The following is a 22170-nucleotide window of genomic DNA, read 5'->3' as shown; positions in this document are numbered from 1 at the left end:
TGTATGCTGGAGAAGATAAAGGGCTCGAAAATCAGTTACTGGTAACTAGAGGGTTTTTACTTCCTTCACAAATTAGGTATTTAACTTCAAAGCTCAAGAGACAAACGTGTTTGAAGATAACCACATGCAGGTATGCTTTCTCAGTTTAGACCTTATTTTCCCTATTGTCAGTACCTTACAGTTTAATATATTCTACCCTTATACACATATTTGCTACCCAGTGGAGGAACATCGACTAGAGTTATGGGGTTTTCATCAGTTTAGCTATTTAGGACAACCAATCCTGAATATATTTATGTAAGCCCCAGTAACTTTTGCTGACAAAACACCAAACAGGAAAAATTATATTGCCTTTATAGAAATATTTGATTAGCAGAAAGTTAGTTTATAAATATCAGATGAAGACACTAAAAGAAAGTAAGCATGTGAAGTCTTCAACTATTGAACACCAGCCACTTTTGTTTAAAACAGTTTGCTGGGCTCTTACATTTCCTGAATATCTCTGAAGACCAGCTCCTTAGCAAAGGCACAGTATTCAGACATGCTCCCATAAAGCTGCGACACTAAAGCAAAAAATAAGCCATTAGTTGAGGAAGGCTTAAGCACACCACACAATAAACACCTTGCTATTGACCCAGGTAATAAATATCAAACTCATAAGGCAAACATCATTTCCACCAATTCATTCTGAATCCTGGGGCCTCCAGACACAGACACGAAACAGGACACGTACTCTGCTGTGGATGCAGAGAGCCCAGCCCACTGCTCACGCACACCTCCTCCAGATGATTTAACAACTATCACTCATGGTCAGACATGTATCCAAGAAACTACCACCACCAATGACTGCATCTAGCCTGACTTCCACAGGATAACACTACTGCATTATTCTATAAATTGGGAAAAAATGCCGTGTTTTAACATGTCTTGTTCTGTTGATCCTGTAACATACACTGAACTTCAAAACTAGACATTTAAAAATACCCAACCCTATTTCTGGAGAAAAATGAGACCTTGGATTAAGCCAGGCATATTTAATACTAAACCTCACCTATTAGGAGATACACTTCTAGTTAATGAGAAGCATTGAAAGAAATGCAGATTTTGGTACTGATATCTTCTGGACTTAATCCTCCAACATAGATCTTATTAACTTACCAATGACAGCTAACTGTCACTTAAAAGGCATGCAAAATTCCTGTAAAGTTTTCTCAAGACCTAAGACACTTACTTTTCAGCATCTGGGTTTCTAAATAAAAACAGAATTGAAATTAAGGATTAGCTTTAACTTGCATTGTTTAAAGGGTATGTGTTTTGATTGATACTCAGACTCACACACCTGCTTTACTGTATTCAGGGCTGCTGCAGAGATCCCAGGAAGCACCACAGTGAAAGAAAAGAAAAAGAAAGAATTGATGTTTTGGCTGCAAGCGACAGCAGCAACGACCGGTTCAGAAAACAGCACCTGAAGCACAGGATAATCAGCTTCTAATTTAAATCATGTATTCTGTGCTATTCCCCTACTTAGAGACTTGTTAGAGACACTAATGAAACAGGCATGTGCCACTAGTCTGCAAATTACATACCTCAGTCTCAGGGCACAGAGTTCACACTTCTCAGTGGGGGTGAGGTCAGCCTATCTTCAAGTTAAAAAGGGAAATTCTTGTTTAAGCAAAGCATTACATGAGAAAGAGAGTGTAAAAATGCAAAGTAAAACTTCTTGCTTGCTTGCTTAACTGATCAAATGCCATCTTAACTTCTACTTGACCACAAATAACATTTATTCTGGGTCTTATGATCTGGAGATGCTGGAGGCATATGGGAAAAAAATAACCCATAACTAATTTCAAGCCATACTTACTTTCTTTGATTATAAGGCCAGTCTCAAATAAAGAGGATTTCCTGCTACATCACAGTTGAAAAATGCTGCAAACATTTCTATTACAGATCAGATACACAACACAGCTGCTCATGCCTGTGAGTATATAGACACAAGCCCCCCCCCCCCAACTCTAAAAAGTCCCTAAGTTACTTTCCCATTAAATCATCAACTCTTGTAGCACCACATTCTGTGTGTCAATACCTCATACAAAAGACAAAAGCACTAGAATTTGTTAAATTGAGATACATATCACTGGAATATGTCTTTTCACTGTTCAGGATATATTGTAGACACACTGTACTTCCCCTGTGAGAAAATTCTTCCTATATACTTCATTTTCAGTTAAATTTAGTTTTGTTCATCAGACAAATCGGATCCACAAAACCTAACTTAAAGCATAAGAAATTTGTCAGTGGGGGAAGATGAAAGTAACTTGAACAATTTGCCTAATGGTGGGAAAATACAAGAAATAGCAAGAAATACCTACAAAGGCTGGGGGAAGGTGGTGGTGGTGATGAAGACAGAAACGAAGCAAAGTACAATCCAAATGCTTTGTATTATATCTCAGTGGGGTAAGAAGCTATAAACCCAATTTACCCAGAGAGTAGTCAAAGCTGCTAGAAGGCAATCAATATAGTAAAAACTATGGAAAACATAGTATGAACCATTTAGATTAGGCAGACAATTCAAGTAGATATATCCAATGTTAAAATATTGACAAATATAACTTGGTAACTTTTTTCCCTTTTTATCTTTTTACTGTTCATGTATGAGAATTAATAGAACAACTAAAGCGAAATTGTAGGCCAAAACCTCTACTGAGAGGTAAACGCAAGAGGGAACATCTGCAATCTGGAAGAAAAATCATCATAAAGATGTAACTTCTCTTGAACCAGCTAATGTTTACATACCATATTCTGTTATTGAGTATTTTTTTTATTTGTACAAAAACCTCTGTAGGGATGCATTATATGCTTTAAAGATTACTAGGCATTTTACTGTCCATCACTTGGAGGACTTCACATGCTGAAATAAGTTGACCAACGTTAAGATTTCTCAACCATTCGATTATTTCCTCAGCCATTTCAAGCAGCAATTATTATTTACCTAGTAGCAAGTATTTAAAGAAAACTCAAAATAGGCCAATTAAGCCACAAAGTACACTGAAATCTAGGTTTAGTCAGATTAGGCTTGTTACTATTTAACGGAAATGAGCAGCTTCCTGTTGTCAGGGCAAACAGCAAGTAACGTCTACAGCAAGCCTCAGTGTTCCATCCTCCTACAAAGATTTGTGCCACAACTTTTCTTCTGATAAGATTCCACATTAAATTTGCTTCCATGTTAAATAAAAATAGGCATGTAAATGCACTAGACCATCTTAGTCACTTCCTCCTGCTCCTAAGCACGTACCGAGTTCAACAAATTTTGTCTTCCAAGTAAAGGTCTCAGACCTCCTTCCCCTGCAAAAGTCTCACTCTCTGGATTTTTATCCCCTACCAGTTCCTGTTTATAGCCTCAGCAAAATTTTATGCAGTTTATTTGAGAGATAGTAGATGATTCCCACCTCTTAGAAAATAAGCCTTTTGGAAAGAAGTAGTGAGGAACATCCAAACACCTTCTTAGCCTAATACTTGAGAAGCTGATTCCCTACAGGATGGTTGGGGTTTTTTTCCCCTCCTCATTATCACTGTTTAAATAAGGCAAAGGTACCCATACATATAACATTCAGTACATTATTTGATTAATTTGGAGAAGACCTTTAAGTTCACCGAGTTCCACCATTCACCTAGCGCTTCCAAGCCCACCACTACAATGTCCTTAAGTGCCACGCTTACATGTCTTTTAAATAACTCCAGGGGTGGTGACTCTACCGCTTGCCTGGGCAGCCTGTTCCAGTGCTCAAACCCCTTCAGTGAAGATTTTTTTTCCTAATACCCAATATAAATATCCCCTGGTGCAACTTCAGGTCACTATTTAAAACCCTGAGGCCTGCAAACTCATGACGTTACATTTTTGCACTATTCATGCCTATCAACAATATAAGTAGCATGATGAGGAAGGGAAGGCATTCAGCCTTGTTTCAGGTTTTAAAAGCTCAGACTTCCAGGGTCTACAAAGTTTACCAAAATGCTCATTAATCACTGTGAGGTAGAAATAATAATCAAAAGCTACCACAAACAAAGATTCCCACCGAAAGCCATTAAACGGAAGCGTTATAAGCAATACAGAGCATCAATGTATTTTCCTATGTTTTTAAACAACATCTGTCTAACCTAATGTGCTTACCACAGAACAGCAACGATGTGCAGGATCAGGAGATCAGGGACTCCTTTATAGACATGGCACAGCATGACCTGTGCTGCCCCTGCCATACCCACCTTGGGTCTGCCAGTAAAGAATGGTAACGCTGGATCTCACAGTGATGCCCACAAGTGATTAGGTTCAGACCAGACCTGTGGTTTGTGGTACCTGGAAGGCTCATCTGCTACCCCAAAGGCTGCAAGTGCTTGGCTCTGCTATCACCACGCTTTCAAAGCAAATTCTTATTTAGAGCTGAGAAGAGATAAGCAGAGCTGGCAGCAGTCAACCCAGCCAGTGAGTGTAACTAACAGCTCCTCACCTGGTGCATACCACTGCTTGGAGCAGTTTTGACTGGGCAGTTTGTAACAGGAGTAGTTTTGCTAGTCGGTTACAGGAAATAATTTGCAAAGGAGTGTAACTGAAACAAGGCACGTGCAGAGCAACACACCGTTTGGACTGCACTTTGCTTTACCAATCCATATGTGTGATAAAGTAAGATGGCAAACGTGCACCCCTAGAGACACATAGACCTTCAGCACGTAAAGTTTGACCAACCAGTCTTCTAAAAGCAAAAAGCTTTTTTTTTTTTGAAAAAAACCTAATTAAATCTAAATCAACGAACTATGATCCTTCTTATTTAATTAGATGTAAATAAGACACAAACTGATCTTACTAGCAGAATTTTCGCTGGTAGTCTTTCAGAAGCAGCCTCGCGTATCTCAGGAAAGTTTGCCTTTTACCAGCAGCACGCAGAGCTCGGCTCGGTGACCACACTTGTCGCCTTTGCTCAAGAGCCGCAGATCTGTTCCGTGTGTGCCCCAGCACACCCTGACGGGGGCGACGGCTCGGTCCGGGCGAAAGCAGGGGTATCTCTGAAAAAAGGAGAAAGCTGCCCCGCTGCCGGGACGGGCGTCAGGGGCCGGCGCTGCGCCTCTCCGAGCAGAGGCACGCGTACCGCTCTCACCGAGCGCAGCTCTGCTCGGCGCTCCATGCCGAGCGCTCCGGGGCCGCTCCCACGGGGAGCTGCCTCGCACCGGTTCCGGGGCTCCGCGGCGCCGGCCGCCGCCGGGGCAGGAGAGCGGCAGCCACCGGCCCCTGCCCCGGCCCCGCGGGAGCTGCCCGAGTCCCGCCCCGGCCGCCCCAGCTCGCCCCCCTCGCTGAAGTAACTCCGGGACGGCACCGGGAGCCCAACTCTGCCCTCCAGGGGCACCTGCAGCCGCCGGGCAGCCGGACCCCCGCGGCCGCCCCCTCAGCGGGGAGGATGCCAGGGCGCCGCCGGGCGGCCAGGCCTTACCCGCCCTGCCGGGCGCGGGCCCGCCTTTCCCGCGGGCAAGGCTGCTGCCCGCTCCCGCCGGCGGCGCGCAGGGGCAGGGCCCGCCCGGTGCGGCGGGAGCGGGACCCCGCGGCGCGGAGCGCGGGCACTTACTTGTGTGCGCACGGGACGGGGACGGCGGCGCCTCCTCAGGGCTGGCGGCGGCGGCGGCGGCGGCGGGAGCGGCACTGCCGGGGCGGTGCGGGCGCGGCAGAGGCAACCCCGGCTCCCCGCGCCGCGGGGCGGGGCGCGGCCTTGGCGGGCGGGACAGGGGCGGCTCTACCCTCCGCGGCCCGGCGCCGCCGCTAGCCCCGCGGCGGGGGACGGCCGGGCAGCCCCCCGCGGCGGGCTCGGGAAGGCCGGGCAGCCCCCCGCGGCGGGGGAAGGCCGGGCAGCCCCCTGCGGCGGGCCGGCGATAGGCCGGGCAGCCCCCCGCGGCGGGCTCGGGAAGGCCGGGCAGCCCCCCGGCCCTCAGCCCCACTCGAACTGCCGCCGCCCCGCACCTGGGCGAGCGGCCCGTCGCGGCGGGCATGCGGCGGCAGCGAGGCTGCCCTGCTGCAGGGCACAGGCCGGGGAAAGCTTCGGGGGGGTACACACGCCTGCGAAGGGCAGCACCGTCCCAGTGCCTGACTCTGGGGTACAGTTTTCTTTGCTTCTTGCCTTGCTGCCCAAGAAAGAGCTACAAATATTGCAAGGACAATCCCCAAACCAACCCGTTCTTTCGTTCTACTGAGCTGCACGCTGAGCTATTTTTAATTCTGGCAGCAGCTAAGCTGCCTCCTGTACGACTAAAGTTTGGGCACTCATCTTCATCTCTCTTCTAGAGGTGAGAAAAGTAGGGAGGTGAAGCTCCCTAAGATCTTCACAGGCTTTCAATTTTACATGAAACAGAAAAAGGGTTAAAAAAGTTAGTTGTGGAAGAAAATGACTAAAAGCACCATCAGCTCCATCCCACTGGGAAATGGCTTGGAACTGATTACAACTGACACTTCTGCACTGGGGGGGGCGGGCAAAACAAACAAACCTCAACCCCACCCAGAACCCCTCAGACAAAAAACACCCCCCACCCCCCACTGGAAAGCTAATACAAGGAAAAATGAAGGCATGAAGAAGGAAGGGGGGGGGGGGGGGGGGCGGCACGGGGACGACTGAGGGGTGTAAGACATGAAAGGAGAAAGATCAAAACCATCCAGATTTTAGAGCTAGAAATGGGGAGGAATAAGAAACACCAAGAAGCTTGGTAAATCAGTATCTTTATTTTATAGAAAGAAGTTTGATCAGTGTGCTGAACCTGCCATTAGAGGTGGTTTTGCTATTTTTAGTAAAAATAAACATTTCAAAAAATCACCTTGGTGAATATACCATCTCCAAGCTTATTTCCTTTTAATCACTGTTACTTTTTCATACCTATTGCAACTAACCTAACACTGGGTGCTCTTAAGAGGAAGGGAGTGGGTACCTAAGTAGGATAGCTCAACAGTTCATTTCCTGTAACTGGTAGCAAGGTTCCTAAAATGCAGTAGGACACTCACAAGCTCACCTTGTGCCACAGCAGCATGGTACAAAACCTGCATCTAGTTCACTCTCCGTCTTTCTCCATAAACATCCTGCAACATCAGCTGTCAGCTGAGAATTTTCTGGTAAAAGTCACACAACAAGCCAGTTTAAGTACCCAGATGGCCAGAGTCTTAACTCGTGATCACAAGTTACTAAAGTAATAGTAAAGAACTTAGATTGCCTATCAGTTCGAGGTAACTGAATCAATTAGCAACACAAGAATGACACACTCTGATTGCATTATGTATTGCTGCATAGACAAACACAAGTCACAACTGCTAGTCTGTGGTATTTAAAAGGGACATTATCAACTACAAGCTATTTCACCTGGACATGAAATTATTGTTGGTTAAGCACTGGTAAATGCAAATTTTAAGTTCAATTTGTGCACATGGCTGCTTCAAGCACAGAACCCTGGGTAGCCACTATTACCCTTCTGTTTGAGTAACTTGCGTAGCAACAGGGAGAAAGCATTAATTGCTGCAGGACAAAAGTCAGTGGTAGTTGTTAAGGGCAACAGCTGGAAGAGTTTTGAGTTCAGTTCTTTCCCAATGACTAGTTTCAAAGTTGAGAATGTCCCTTTAGAAGTTTCAGATACAACAGAAAGTTAATGTATTTTGATTCCATCATTACAAGAAAACTACCAATAATTTGACTTACAATAATTGTTAAACATCAACAAACAGTATTATAGAAGCAAACAACTGATTTGCAAATGAAGTAGCAGCAACATGGAATTCTAGAAGGTTGAGTTTCTGCAGGATTTATTGGGAAGATTATGAAGGTGTGGCAAATACATGGTGATTTTACATAATTTAGTTTTGAGAGTAGCTTACGGTAACTATAAACATTATTGAAAATGTCTGCTCACAGTCAGTACTTTTCTGGTATAAGCGTAAGTTTGCCAGGATTATTCATAGTGCAGCTCTACTCTGAAAAAAGACAACAGTGTATGTCTTGGCAAATTACATACAAAATCTGCTGAGTTCACAGTTGTGATTGCCAGTACAATAAACTGAGCTTGAAATATTAAAGCTAATGAGAGATAAATATTTAAGGACAAAACATCAAGGACATCATTATATAACATTGCCATGACTTTTGCACATTTTCCTTTTCTGAATGTAACTTTGTTAGTTCAGTTGGTACATAAAACTAATGCGTGTATATAAGCAGCTACAAAGTCAGGGTTTTAGTTGATTCTCCAGGAGTGTGCTACTGTCAATTTGATCATTTTCCTTCTTTCAAAAGAATAAGGAATATTAGAAACTCAGCCACTGAACAGATATAACATACGCATCGGGCAAGTGTGTTTTGTAAGGTGGTGTCACTTTTAGTTAGTCACTTTTCTGGTCCATCACTGTACTTAAACTGTTTTGATATCAATTTTGATTTCAATTAAGTGTTGTGGAAGAAATTAAAATTGAATCACTGAACAGCTGTACCAGTTTGAAATGCTGTCACATGTTTCTTCATGGCAAAATATTCACATTCTTTTTATTGCACAAATTGTAAGTTCAGGTTATGTGCACGAAAACCTTCATAGTGTTTGCACTGCAACTTGCAAAACATACATTTAAAATGACCTTAATACATTTTATAAAATCTTTTTAAACAATTTTATATTCTTAAGATAAAGGCATCCTGAGAATGTTACAAAGTTCATTTTGCAAGCCCTTCATTTCTGCTATGCTTTATTTATCCCCATAGTTCCTAATTTGACAAGTTTATTTTACAGTTAATATCATGGTGCTATATTTCACAAAATATCTTTTAGCAAAAAGTACACTACTGGCATTCAAGTAATTCAACCTCACATCTAATTTACAAATTAAATCTCTGTCAAGCTCTCAAGTAAGTAAACCAAAATACTTACAGAAACAGTTTTTAGCAGACTAAAAAAAAAATAATGTCAAGGCTTTGTGCATTAATAATTTGGTCAAACATTTAAGTTACGTAATTATTATTTTGGCAAAAAAAAATTCCATCTATCCTTTTCAAAATTTTTTTCTTTCATTTTACACCAGATGTAAACATACAGTACACAGACTCAATATGAAAGTACTTTGCTGTCGAACATTTTTCCTTTTTCCTTTTTTAAAGTACTTAGGAAAAGCAGAAAAACAAGAATGTAAGTGCTAAAAATGAGCTGAGTGTCTTTGGGCTAAATAAAAGTCTTACTGGAAAAAACGTACAAATAAATTAGGTGGGGGTTTGGTTTTATTTTTCCTCTACAGACAGGTAAATAAATAGTCTTCGAAGAAATTCTAGTGCCATATCCTAAAACAGTATCTTCCTCTATCTTTTTGATCAAGACTAAAGCTTCACACAATGTTGACTATCTTACTAGGAAGATATCCATTAGTATTTACATATTTTTGTAAAGGGAGTGTTCAGGGTTAAAAATATATTTCTTTTCAAAAGGTAAGCCTGCCATCCTGATGGCAGTGGTTCAAGCTACAGAATAAAAGACAAATGACAGAACATACTTCAGTTTCTTATACCCTAGATCAGAGGAAGGAGATCAGGCAAGTTAGAGAGGTAAACAGCCTGGATTCCAGGAATGGAGACAGACAGTGGCTCGTTATGCTTGCATGGCCAGAAGTATCTACTCATACAGGCTTTGTTTCTCTTCTACACAATTTATTCTATTCTTTATACATTAGGTATACCTTTTTATTGTCAACTGACTTAAGTTGAGAAGAGAGACAGTTATGATTGCCACAGTGAAAGCCTAACATTATCTATGGTTTCCATCTGGACAGCCCTGCTTTTAGAAGGTGGCCAGGTGTTGAATATAGGCAGAGGCCATGCCCAGATGGTACACTCCAGGTGGGAGTGTAACAACTTCAAAAGGAAGGGTAAACCACTTCAGCAACATCTTAGTAATATTGTAACTATGTAATTCAGAGTCATATATAGCTTTTATTTTAGGCAATGATCAAAATCTGAAGGACCTTGTTAATCTTTAAGGCATCAGTGCATCAGGGACTAAAAGCTCCAGGTAGTACGTAGAGGCGGGGGAGGGTGGAAAGCATCTTTGTGGCACAAGCTATCATTGTGTATCTGCTTTGTTGGCTAGTTCAAGAAAAAAATATTTTCAGAGCTGGCAGAATGGGAATGTTATACACTGTTCTGAGAAACATCTTAGATCATAAATTTCACATCATTTTTTAACACATCATTTAAAGGGCTGAATCTATCAGGCAAGATTCTCATCTTCACTGTTCCATCAGCACCACAGGAAAATATGTGATTTGCTGGTCCTGTCTCAATTTGCATAACTCCTGTCCCAATGTTTCTGAAGAGAGACTGTCGAGCATGCTCATTGATGAATGTGTGAAGAAGATTAAATGTAGACAGACTCCACACCTGGAAAAAGCATAAAAACCATCAATCTCTTGTAAAGGGTAATTACCATGATCTTAAAACTCACCAGTAATAACTCATGGAGAAGTTGGCCTACATTTTGCATTCATTTTTCTGACACTAACTGTAAAACAAAAGATATGTAGCAATCTGTAATGGCACAGTTATATAATATTAATTTTCTATAATAAAGGAATATATACAGAGACTAAGGTAAGACTAACATTTCATAATTAGATTAGTAAATGTGAAAGTCAGCGCTGAGAACAAATATGGAATATAGGACACATCTGATTCCTATGCAAGATTCTTTTTGAATTTACACATCATCACCATCTTCATCTCTGCCCCCTCCCCCTCATTAATACCTTTATGTTGCCTTCAGCAGATCCTGTGACAAAATACTCTTCTGTAGGATCAACAGCAATTGCTTTGACTGGAGAATCATGACTCTGGAGTAACTGTTGCTGCTGTTTTTGGCGAAGATCAATTATACATGTAAAGCCTTTTCTGCCTCCAGATATTAACAGCTGATGTTTTGGAGCATATGCAAGCACAGTTGCTCCACTATCATGACAGATAAAAGCTGAAAGCCAAAGTAAAGCAATTTAAATAAAACACACAGTACTAACACCAATTTCACAGTACTAACTTTAATTTACTGTCAGCCTCTAATGGTTCAAGACAGTAGCAACAGTGGCTTTGATGCTGTAATCCAAGTGACCACAACCAGTCTAGTGCAGTACCATATATATGCAAGCCCAGGTTCACATCAGACATTCTGTAGTGGCAGTATTCTGATATTAAGCAATTACAGTCTGTATGAAAAGAAAATTATATCCTTCTTTTCTGTTCCTGTGTAATCACAAACTATTAAGCCTTGACCAGAAACAGATTCTTTTCGAACTCTCTAATGCTTGTTACCTTAAGGCATATGTTTGCCAGAAGAAATGTCCTCCTAAATCACTTGCCCAAATAACCTCTAAGTTTCCACTGGTTGTTTTAATTTGCTGCTTTTCACATTTTTTTGTGTATGTCTACTCCCTCAAATGAGTGAAGGAAGTGAAGGAAGATTAACATTACCAGGACAAAGCTCAGTATGTCTGAGACTAGACACTATGAATCCTAACAGGTGGCACGTAGTACATTGTCCTCGCAGTTCAAAGGGTTTTCTAAATTTACATTGAGAAATTTCACACATCTCACACATAAACTTAAGCATTCACCATACTTCAATTACAAGGACTTCACAACTCTCTCTGAGCCTAACTCTGTATTTCAGACTGTATTTCTCTTCCACTGCAACAAAACATTAGTAACAAAGTTAATGGAACCCCACTAAATATTGATTACATCTCAAAAAGCGTATTTATGGGAATAATTCTTCTAAAGTATTTTTGTAATACTGTATGTCAAAATCCATACATGCACACACACATAGAGAAAGCACTTAAATCATTCCACAGTATTTAGCATAATACATAAAGTGCCACAGACCTGGACAATCTTTGAAAGCAAAAAATGCACCACTTTACGAATATAGCAGCAGTTAAGTTCATCTTTTGGTTAAACTCTGGAAATTACTATATAATTATGAGATCTTAATTTGTGTATCTGTTATTCAATACATTAACAAAAAATCAATTAATATTTTCTAGAAAATTTAGTTTTTATTCATATACATATCTTCAGAGAACCATTTCATAATCATGGAGTCTCCAAGGTCAGGATTTCCACAGAGACAATGAAGTACTTAGCAGTTCATAAACAACATGTCCTCTCATATTCGCCAAACAGATAATGTATCTGCAAGTGCCCAATGCCATCTTCACAGTATCATTATTTGGTCTAACATGTAATTGATCAAATTCAGAGTGGGGCGCCTCTGATTTATGAGGAGATAGCCATAGGAACCTTGAGTTCAAGGGTGTGGATGCATATCCTGCAAGTATGTATCTCTTAAGTGTGCTGAAAAGTGCAGTTTTGACAGTGTTACAGCTATTGTCTCCCCAATATGCTAGTCACCTGTACTGGGTTTACATGGCAAGGTTTTGGTAGCAGGGGGGCTACAGAGGTGGCTCCTGTGAGAAGCTGCTGGAAGCTTCCCCTGTGTCTGACAGAGCCAACGCCAGACGGCTCCAAGATGGACCCACTGCTGGCCAAGGCTGAGCCCATCAGTGAGAGTGGTAGCGCCTCTGTGATAACATTTAAGAGGAGGAAAGAAAACCCTGCACCACACAAATTGTGGTGGACGAGAACAGTGAGAACGTCTGAGAGCAACAGCCCTGCAGACCACCAGGCCAATGCAGAAGGAGGGGCAGGAGGTGCTCTGGGCACCAGAGCAGAGATTCTCGCTCCCCAGCCCATGGTGAAGGCCCATGGTGAGGCAGGCTGTTCCTCTGCAGCCCATTTAAGTCCATAGTGAGGCAGATATCCACCTGCAGCATGTGGAGGACCCCACACTGGAGCAGGTGGATGCCTGAAGGAGGGTGTGACCCATGGGAAGCCTGCGCTGGAGCAGTCTGCTGGCAGGACTTGTGGACCTGCAGGGGACCTATGCTGGAGCAGTCTGTTCCTGAAGGACTGCACCCCGTGGAATGGACCCGTGCTGGACCAGTTCGTGGACTGCAGCCTATGAGAAGGACTCACAGTGAAGAAGTTCATGGAGGACTGTCTCCCACGGAAGGAACCCCACACTGAAGCAGGGGAAAAGTGTGAGGAGGAAGGAGCAGCAGACACAACATGTGGTGAACTGGCTGTAACCCCCCATTACCCACACCCCTGTGCAGCTTTGGGGGAGGAGGCAGAGAAACCAGGAGTGAAGTTGGGTCCAGGAAGAACAGAGGGGTGGGGCGAAGGTGTTTCTAAGTTTTGGGTTTTAGTTCTCATTATCCTACTCTGATTTGAATAGTAATAAATTAATTTCCCTAAGTCGAATCTGTTTTGCCTGTGACGGTAGCTGCTGTGTGATCTTCCTGTCTTTATCTTGACCCACGAGCCTTTTATTATATTTTCTCTCCTCTATCCAGCTGAGGGAAGTGATAGAGCAGCTTTGGTGGGCACCTGATGTCCAGCCAGGGTTAACACAACACTACTACAAGTGGGAGTTGCTCAAAATCTTTTAAGAAAGAACAGAAATTACAGTTGTCTGGCTGTCAAGGGTTGCACTTGCGGTGTAAAGATACAAGCTATGAAAAGCAAGGTGCTCATGTCCACGAAACCAGCCTTTCATATATATAGCAGCAAATAATTTCTCAAGAATCATTTTTTATATTTCTGCTAATGCACTCATACAGGACAGTGAAAGGTACTTTACTTCCAATATGAAAATTACTTCCCACAATAACTTCCACAGAAAAACAGAGACATACACATATTTTTTTTTATGTGATCAACTATTTTGTTGGTTGTCTTTTACTTACCATGCACCAAGCTATTTGTAGGCGAAACCAAAGTATCCCAAAGACAAATATTTCTGTAGGAAAAAAAAATGTTTTAATTCAGGAACAACTGTTCTACAGTATTTTGAACACTTGAAAAGTCATCTTAACCTTAGAAAGATTGTTTCAGGCATAAAAGGACTTCTAAACACTTTCAATAATTACTTTTGAGCAGACAAATTACTTTCACAGTTATACATACACTGCAAGAACATGACCTCTGGACAATCATTCTACTACTGGCTATTCTCATAAAGATTCATATTGAGATTACAGTCTTTTGTAGCTGAATACATCTGAATGTTAGCAATTCTTACTATTTCTTGATCAAAACTTAAGAAAAAAAATGTTAAATTAAGAGCTATGCACAACTTCCTAAGTCTATAAAAATAATTTAAGACAGGCTTATACGAATAGAACAGAAAGATCTAGAACTACAAGGAACACCTAGACCCACTGCCTCACCCCTTCAGTGGCTGACCAAGTTAAAGCATGCTATTAAGGGCACTGTTCAAATACCTCTTCAACACTGACACGCATGGGGCATTGACTGCCTCTCTAGGAAGCCTCTTCCAATGCCTGACCACACTCTTGATAAAGAAATGCTTCCTAATGTCCAGCCTGATCCTTCCCTGATGTGGCTTTGAGCCATTCCTCTGTGTCCTGACACTGGATACCAAAGAGATCAGCATCTCTCCCTCCACTTCACCTCCACCACCACATGGAACATAAACAGAGGATCTGGGCTTCCCTATGGAACCTCCTTTAATAGGCACATGGAATTCAGCTGCAAACATTACTTCTTTTCCTCTCTCACAAACAAAGAAAGAAGTATGCACATTGCTCTTAAACTGCTTAAGGAGACTCCTCAAAAATACACCGGTGGGGGGAAAGGAGGGGAAATAGGGCACCACTTCATTTTTACGAATTATCGCAGCAGTTCTTACCTGTTGTCAGAAGACAATCCTGCTGTTGCTATCAAAGACGATGAACTGATGAAAACAAAATCATTGGCCGTTCTGTTATGACACTGCCAAGTCTGAAAAATTGCAGTTTAGAAATTATTAAGAAACAAACAAATTTTGCATAAGCATGAAATCTTAAAACTTCCTTGAGAAGGTAAGCTGTTTCAAAAACAATTCAAAGAACACAGGATACAAAGCTATGTGTATGCCTTCTGATACACTTAATTTTTCATGGAAGTGTATTTTCCAGTCCTGTGCTATTGAAAATTAATTAACAATTGACAAGTCTCAAAGAACATTAAAGTTATTTCAAGTCTAACATTGCATTTTCTGCTCTCCAACTTAGTAAGTATGATTAGGATTTAAGACCTCGTCTGTCACACCTTTCACAGGATAACAACAAAATATTATTACATCTTCATTAATACTGGTTATCAGCACAATCCCTACCCTCTCCTAACTATTATAAAGGAGGAAGGAAATAAAAGAGCACAGCACAAGCATATGGAAGCAAATTTAGTCTTCGACTTACCAAATATGGTTTAGGTGAAGTTCCAGTAAGTGGGCAACATTTCCAATTTGTCTGATATAAACTTATGTATCCATCAGCATCAACAATTCCAAACTGAAAAAAGACATAGTAATTGTAGATACATATATATATATATATATATACACACACGTGTATGTAAAAGAGAGAAATTATCTACAGATCAGACAAACTGCTTTAGATTTGAAGAATGGGATGCTTCTGCAGGGGTGGGGTGGGGGAGAGAGTACAGAAGCATTCTGTCAGTTACCTTATTTCCTTGGTAATTGAATCTCATTCGAGTTACCCTTGAGTTGCCACCAGACCGAAAACATGTGATTTGCTGTGCATGACCCCATTCAAACATTCTCACACTACCATCTTGAGCACCTGTCAGGTCTGCAACAGAAAATATTTACACAACTTTCACAGGTGTTGTAGCAGGAAGGTTGCTTCCAAAATTTTATGAAATCTCACACCAGCTCACATCATCCTCAGAATAACCAGTGGCACAATATGCGACATAGTACATCTGGCATAGTGTAGGAGTTATGGGTACCACTTTAACTTAAACCTGTGCTATTCAACCAATATTGAACTGCACTTACTCATTATTTAATTAAGAACTGTATTTAGATGGTACTGAAATATGAAGCTTGGAGATAATAATGTGTTTTTCCTACTATTTTTCATCCAAGTCACAAAAACCAGAAATACAGTACTTTTTGCTAAATATATAAAAAATAAATTACTGTTTCCAAAGGCTGTATCCCCCGGTATTTTTTTTTTAAATGAAAAATGACAAATAGTTTCAGTAAAATAGGGCTTATAAGCAACTTCTCAAACTTCTAACAGATTGTGCTAGTAAAAAACAGCAGCATACTAAGAAACAGGGCCAATAAGTAAAGATACAATCTTCAGGTAACTTCTTCCTTTTTTTAACAAAACTGAACTTACAATATGGTAATGTTGGGTGAGAAGCCATTCTTCTTACATTATTAATAGCCTTCTTGAGCATCTGTTCAACATACAAAATAATAAAAACTAATTAAACAATACTACTGAACAAAAGTTACTGAACTAGAATAAATAGTGATCGCAGAGAGTTGTTTCCTATCAAAATTCCTACTGAAAGCAAGTACCAGGTTTAGAAAGTCAGATAGAAGTCAGTTTCTTTCAAGACCAGTGTAGATGTTAATGCTTTTGCAGCTTTACACATCTAGGTAAATATTAACTTTCTGCTTCAGAGATTTATGGATCCAAATATAAACACTCCTTAGACTGCAGTCTTACCTCTTTTCTTGCCAATTCCTTTCTGATTCCATTAAATTTATTGGAATATTCCTGAACATTGTAAGATAAGCAAGAGAGAGAGGCAGAAGCATGTAAAGAAAGAGGTAAACAACTTTAACAGAAGTAAAAGAATAGGAAGGAATATATTTATTTTCAAGTCTAGTTAATTTATTGTCATTGATTAAAAAGTGATTATTTGTGGCCATCCAAAATAAGCAATACACCTAGCAACTAGTAAATAAAAAAATTCTTCAAAAGCATTTATAATTGTTCAAATGCAGATCCAATGGACTTTTAGTAGTACTTTTGCTCCTAAATTCCAAACTCTGCTTGGAGCAAGGTACATGACCAAGAATGCTGTTTTCTTAGCTGACTAATCCCTAAGTGGGAAGAGTTCAATACATGAAGAGGACTGAAGACATCTGACAATTAAGATAAAAACCTCATTTAATTAAATAATAAGTCCAACCCTCAACAGGAAAGAAACAGTAGGGATTTTTGATAGGGAAATTGTGTATGTATTTTCCTTAGCTCTCCACAAAAGCATCTGGCTACACTGAGGACTGCCTTTCCTCTGAAAATTCTTGTAATCAGTTTGTTCATGCATGTATTTTTTATCTAACACCTGAGAGAGAAGAGGGCATAAGTTCATATTCATGCCAGGTGTTAATTTTAAATGGCAAGACGTAAGTTTGTTGCCAGAGCACTCACTTTCAACACAACAGCTTACCACTTACTACACATCAATAGCAAGCTGCCTAAATAGAATTATTTAGGTTGGAAAAGATCTTTAAGGTCATTATGTCCAACCATGACTTTCAGCTGCTATGATTTTGCATGATATTTTGCCACTGCTTTGTCACTGAAATTGCAGACAGCGAAACACATATTTTAAGTATGCTATTCTGCCCTGGACTCCAACCATATCAGGGTGTCAACTGGAAGGACATAGGAATTAAACTTTTACTTGCTTTATGTGACTAAATATGATCCAGAGTTGAAAAGCAATGCTCTCCAATTTTCACTTTGCAAATACAAAGGAGGGAAAAAAAACCCCACAGCAATTGGAAGGGAAATAATTGATTTTCTTCAATTTCCCACAGTTTGGATTAGTGGAATAATTGCGATCCTCTTGATTACATTCTGGAAGCAGATTTAGATCTTTCAGTTATCAAAGCTTTATTATTTTTGAAGACAAAGCATTATGCTTCTTAGTTACCCATGTTTATTTCAAAACACTTCCCTGAAGATTAAAAAAAAAAAAATTCAAATACAGACTTTCCTTTTTTCCTGTAAGTACTTTAAATGACAAAGAAAAAAGCGCAACGGTTTGGTAAACATTGGTGAATAAAACAACATATACATTACAAGACTTGGGACAAGAAAATAGAGGGTAAGTCTTCAAACATTAGTGCATATACCAATTAGTAAATAACTGCAATACATTGCTCTCTAAACTTAACAGTTTATCTTTTATGTCTAAGTAAAAGAAAATTATTCATGCTCATTCTATTTCTTCACCAAAATGAAGGACTGCATTAACTTTTACCCAGAAGTCAGTGGAAATCATCTTCCTTCATTCAACAGAGAAGCATGCATCATGATCTCACCTCTACAGGATTGTGCTTTGGAAAAACGCAAGCTTAAGACTATGCTAACATAACTCTCTGGTGCAGTGTCTCTGATTCAGAAGCCAAGTATCATTATTAAACGCAAACACTTCCATTATCAATGTAACTGACATTTGATACTGCTATCCCTCAGTTTCCCCTTAACAACAGCTGACAGCTAGAACACTGCTTTGTTGGAAAGCTGGGTGCTTTGGGCCTGAAGTACAGTTAATACTGAAGAATAAAAAAGCTTAAGATATGACCCACCAGTTATTAAACTGGTAAATATTGGTGTCAATCGTACTGGCTTGGAAGACAACCTGTTGAATGTTACCTGAGTTTCAAAGCTGACAGTACATACTACTTACTTCAGTGCTCTTCTACAAACACGTCCTCTAAGAACTGTGCAAACGCACTGTACTGAAGGATATGGTGGAGCGCCTCCTTACTTACCTTGCATAAACTGCATAACAGGAAACAGTGAAGAAGTGTAACAGAAAAACCTTAGAGCTAATAAAACATTAACTGCCTGAGTATCGTAAGTCCAATAGAATCCCTTGCTGATGGAAGTGAAGCAGAGACAACAAGACTGCAAAGCCAGTAATCGTGAAGAACAGCGGACTACCTACTAAATAGGCTGCAAATCACGGAAAAGCAAAGATGAGAACAAGGATCAAAAGCAGTATGTGAAGGAACAAATTAACAAAGAGTACCAACAGAAAGATTTTGGTGAGGCTGGTTTTCCTCCAGATTTGAGTCCTTCCACAGTAACACTATTTCCTCCCAAGAATCCCTATCTCTTCATTCATTTACTTTGCCTTTATTCAATACCTTTGTCTCCCCTTCCTAGTGGGCAGGTGTTTTTTTGTGCTGTGGTTGGCTCTCTACTCTGCCACAGTCAACCAGCATGACAAACAAAATTTAGGTCCAAAGTTTAACAGCAAATGCATTCAACACAAGCACAGACATATATGTTTAGGTAAGAAAGTTTTACCACATATAAAATAGAAAGTCACGTAAGAATAGTTTACATTAATAGATTGTGTAATTAATTTGTTGAGAAATACACAATGTGTGTGTATGTATGTATAAATGGAAGTGAGAGAAGCAACTGGCAAAGGCATTCAAAGCCTACTTGCAGAAGAGACCTGATCGTGATACCAGAGCGGCAAAACGTTTGACTAGGATCAGCACACAGAAGATAGAGGTGTAGGTACTGCAACAATATGCACTTCCCTGTATGGATAACATTATTGTTCTTATAATGCTCGTTTGTTATTTACTCCTCCTAACAATCAAATATTTTCTAAAAAATCAACTACAATATGAATTAACACATGGTTATTTCATTCTGCCACCACTTAATAACTTGTTCTGACCTGTTAAATGCCCCAAAGCCCAGCCAAGTCACAAGACTTAATGCATTCAGTTATCCAAGAAAACTGCACATCTGTGCAGACAGGATGAGAGATGTGGGTGTCTTGCATGACCGTTTCAGCCCAGTTAACTGGCTCCAAATAAGCACCTCCTAGCTAAGTAATCAACAGATCTGCATTATTAGAGAGCATCTATGCCGCACAGGAACTAAAGTAAGTATGTCAATGGCCAGACTAGAATCATCATTTGATCTGAATTAAATCTGAGTTAACAGCTTTTTGCTCAGGGTCAAGCTTCACTCCAGACACAGAATCTATTTCTGAAAGTAAGACCTACCCTTGCGCAGGTGTCACCTCTATGATAAAAAGGATCAATCTGCTCACATGGACATAGTCACACTTTAGTGGATGTCCCTCACTCCAGCATATTTCAGAAATGCCTAACAGTGAAACTCATTATTTCCTCGAAAACACCATCTTCAGAAGCAAGATATTTAATAATGCTGCTCAGCAGAGTTATGGCAAAACTGCACAGCACTTCACAGACATAGCTGACAACAGCTTTGGAGATAAAGTCATACATCAGCATGACGTGTAGTTCAAACTACGCATGATCTATGTAGTTGGGCCCTATTTCTGCAGTCCTGCCCTCCTCATTTTTCTTATGAGACAAAGAATCCCCATTTTCCCAAAGTTTAAGTCACTCAGTTTCCAGAGTTTAATTGATTTCATTGGAAGCCTCTGTCCTGCCAGAGAAATCTGCTTTAGGAGTTCATTTGCTTTTCTTTCTACAATACAGGCTCATACCAGTATACAGCGCACTACAAAGGTATTTTTATTAGAACAGTTGTTGATGTTTATTTTCAAATAAAAACTGGAATAGTCTGGAATGCAGAATGAAAGTTAAGCTTATGCTTAAAATAAAAGCTATGTTGGTATTTCACACGAGTATCTCTACCCAGTCTTTACCAATTTATATCTCGAAATCTCCTGAATATATGCTTCTTTGATACAGGGTTTGGCTTCAAGTCATTCAAGAACAATTTAAGCAGCAACTTCTTACCTGAACTCTGATTCTTTATTTTTAAACAATGTATCTAAAGTAAAGAAAGCATATATGGCTTGACTAAAAACTTCACTTGCTTAGTTGGTGGTATCTTAAATTCTGTGCAGCATTTTAACCTACAAAAAAAAAATCCATCTCGCCTTAATTACACAGAAAAGCTACATTTACTTACACACTAACAGTAAAATATAATCAGCAACAATAAACAGATAAAAGGAGAGAAGCAGATACGAGTACGAAAGGCTAATCTTTGATAAGCGACTTACCACAGATGCACCCCTGCCAGTTTGTGTACTACCAAGCCAAGGCATATTGATAGGTGTGCCGGGATTACTATGAGTATAAGGAGTGGTTCCCTGCACATTTACCAGATCATCACGAGCGTGTATAACTAAGAAATCATCAGCCCTATAAATGAAACAATATAAGTTAGATTCCAAACAACAATATTAAACACCATGCTTTGTTACACTGATTTATACACAGTCAAGCTGTGATATTGGAAACACAGAAAGTATACCCTTTATTTTCTATTTCCACATCATCATCAACCCAGGTATAGATCTGTGTAGCTAAAATCGCAGAAACATCTAATTCTTGAATGTCATGACTTGATGCTATTGCAATGCAGTTCCGATTTGCCTGGAAAAAAAGTAACACACACAAAGGCAGATAAAAAAGGAATACTCAAAAAGGTAGGTTTTACAATTTTCTCTGGTTATAGTACAGTTCACAAAAACATACACTTCAATCAATTTAAAAAACTCAAACATTTATGTCTAAAAATCTATATACTTAAACTGTCTATACTTGACATTTCCCTGTTAAAAGTTTCTTTGCATCTGGGACAGCACGACACACTATTTGTATTTTATACCTCTCTCAAGCAGCTCTAGTTTTTCTTTGCTTTCCTCAAAGGATAAACATGAGGTAACTATACTACAGTGCTTGCAAACAGGTTCCCCTCCTCAGCTTCTTAAGGTGTAAACAGTTAAACAGAAGAAAAGATGACTTCCAGGTTGTCTTAGACAGAGAACAAAAAATACTCCCACACACAAGCTCAAAGACCAAGTGGAGGCCACCCCTCCTGTCCCTCAAGCCACTGCACAATAGAAAAAAAAATTATAATAAAACTATTTAATTAGGAAAAGATAATTATGAAGTGCTTTATAGAAGGGAGCACTATGAGGTTAAGTTGTAGCAGGATGGCTGGCAAAGGATATCTCACCCATTCACAATGGGACCACCACCTGTTTATCAGGTGGAAGTACAACAATTAGATTATCCTACCTCCGTTATACTCACCTTATTGACTGCAAAAGCAGTAATGATGTCAGACTCTTTATGGATTATTCTTGCCTTGCCTCCTGGGTATCCCCTATCAGTTTCTATCTGTATTCAAAAAGTAAAGCACATTTAAATGCAAATTTCTATGCAAACCTTACTTTTTATTGGAAGTTCAGAGACCAA

At 40.2% G+C, this 22170-nt stretch overlaps 2 protein-coding genes across 4 annotated transcripts in view; both read right to left on the bottom strand.

The window, feature by feature from the left end:
• The window catches only part of TNFAIP8 (TNF alpha induced protein 8), a 68784-nt gene extending 63108 nt beyond the window's left edge, over positions 1–5676 (bottom strand). Inside the window, exons 1-2 of one of the 3 annotated variants that reach the window (XM_037374041.1) lie at positions 5610–5676; positions 4857–5080 (exon numbers count right to left, since the gene is read on the bottom strand). In XM_037374041.1, coding sequence (XP_037229938.1) covers position 4857 — 1 coding nt within the window. In that variant the 5' untranslated portion in view covers positions 4858–5080; positions 5610–5676. The remainder of the gene's footprint in view (positions 1–4856; positions 5081–5609) is intronic. The other 2 variants (XM_037374042.1, XM_037374043.1) reach the window with 2 other exon arrangements.
• A 1056-nt stretch (positions 5677–6732) lies between these two features.
• DMXL1 (Dmx like 1) overlaps positions 6733–22170 on the bottom strand; it is a 76192-nt gene continuing 60754 nt past the window's right edge. Inside the window, exons 33-42 of the mRNA XM_037373815.1 lie at positions 22006–22092; positions 21221–21342; positions 20967–21108; positions 16313–16373; positions 15627–15754; positions 15359–15451; positions 14809–14900; positions 13844–13896; positions 10790–11007; positions 6733–10424 (exon numbers count right to left, since the gene is read on the bottom strand). Of these exons, the coding sequence (XP_037229712.1) occupies positions 10200–10424; positions 10790–11007; positions 13844–13896; positions 14809–14900; positions 15359–15451; positions 15627–15754; positions 16313–16373; positions 20967–21108; positions 21221–21342; positions 22006–22092 (1221 nt within the window). The 3' untranslated portion in view covers positions 6733–10199. The remainder of the gene's footprint in view (positions 10425–10789; positions 11008–13843; positions 13897–14808; positions 14901–15358; positions 15452–15626; positions 15755–16312; positions 16374–20966; positions 21109–21220; positions 21343–22005; positions 22093–22170) is intronic.

This window comes from Falco rusticolus, chromosome Z (genome assembly GCF_015220075.1).
Source record: "Falco rusticolus isolate bFalRus1 chromosome Z, bFalRus1.pri, whole genome shotgun sequence".
NCBI lineage: Eukaryota > Metazoa > Chordata > Aves > Falconiformes > Falconidae > Falco > Falco rusticolus.
The sequence above is the reverse complement of the archived record's forward strand: the minus strand, read 5'-3'. Positions and strand labels throughout refer to the sequence as shown.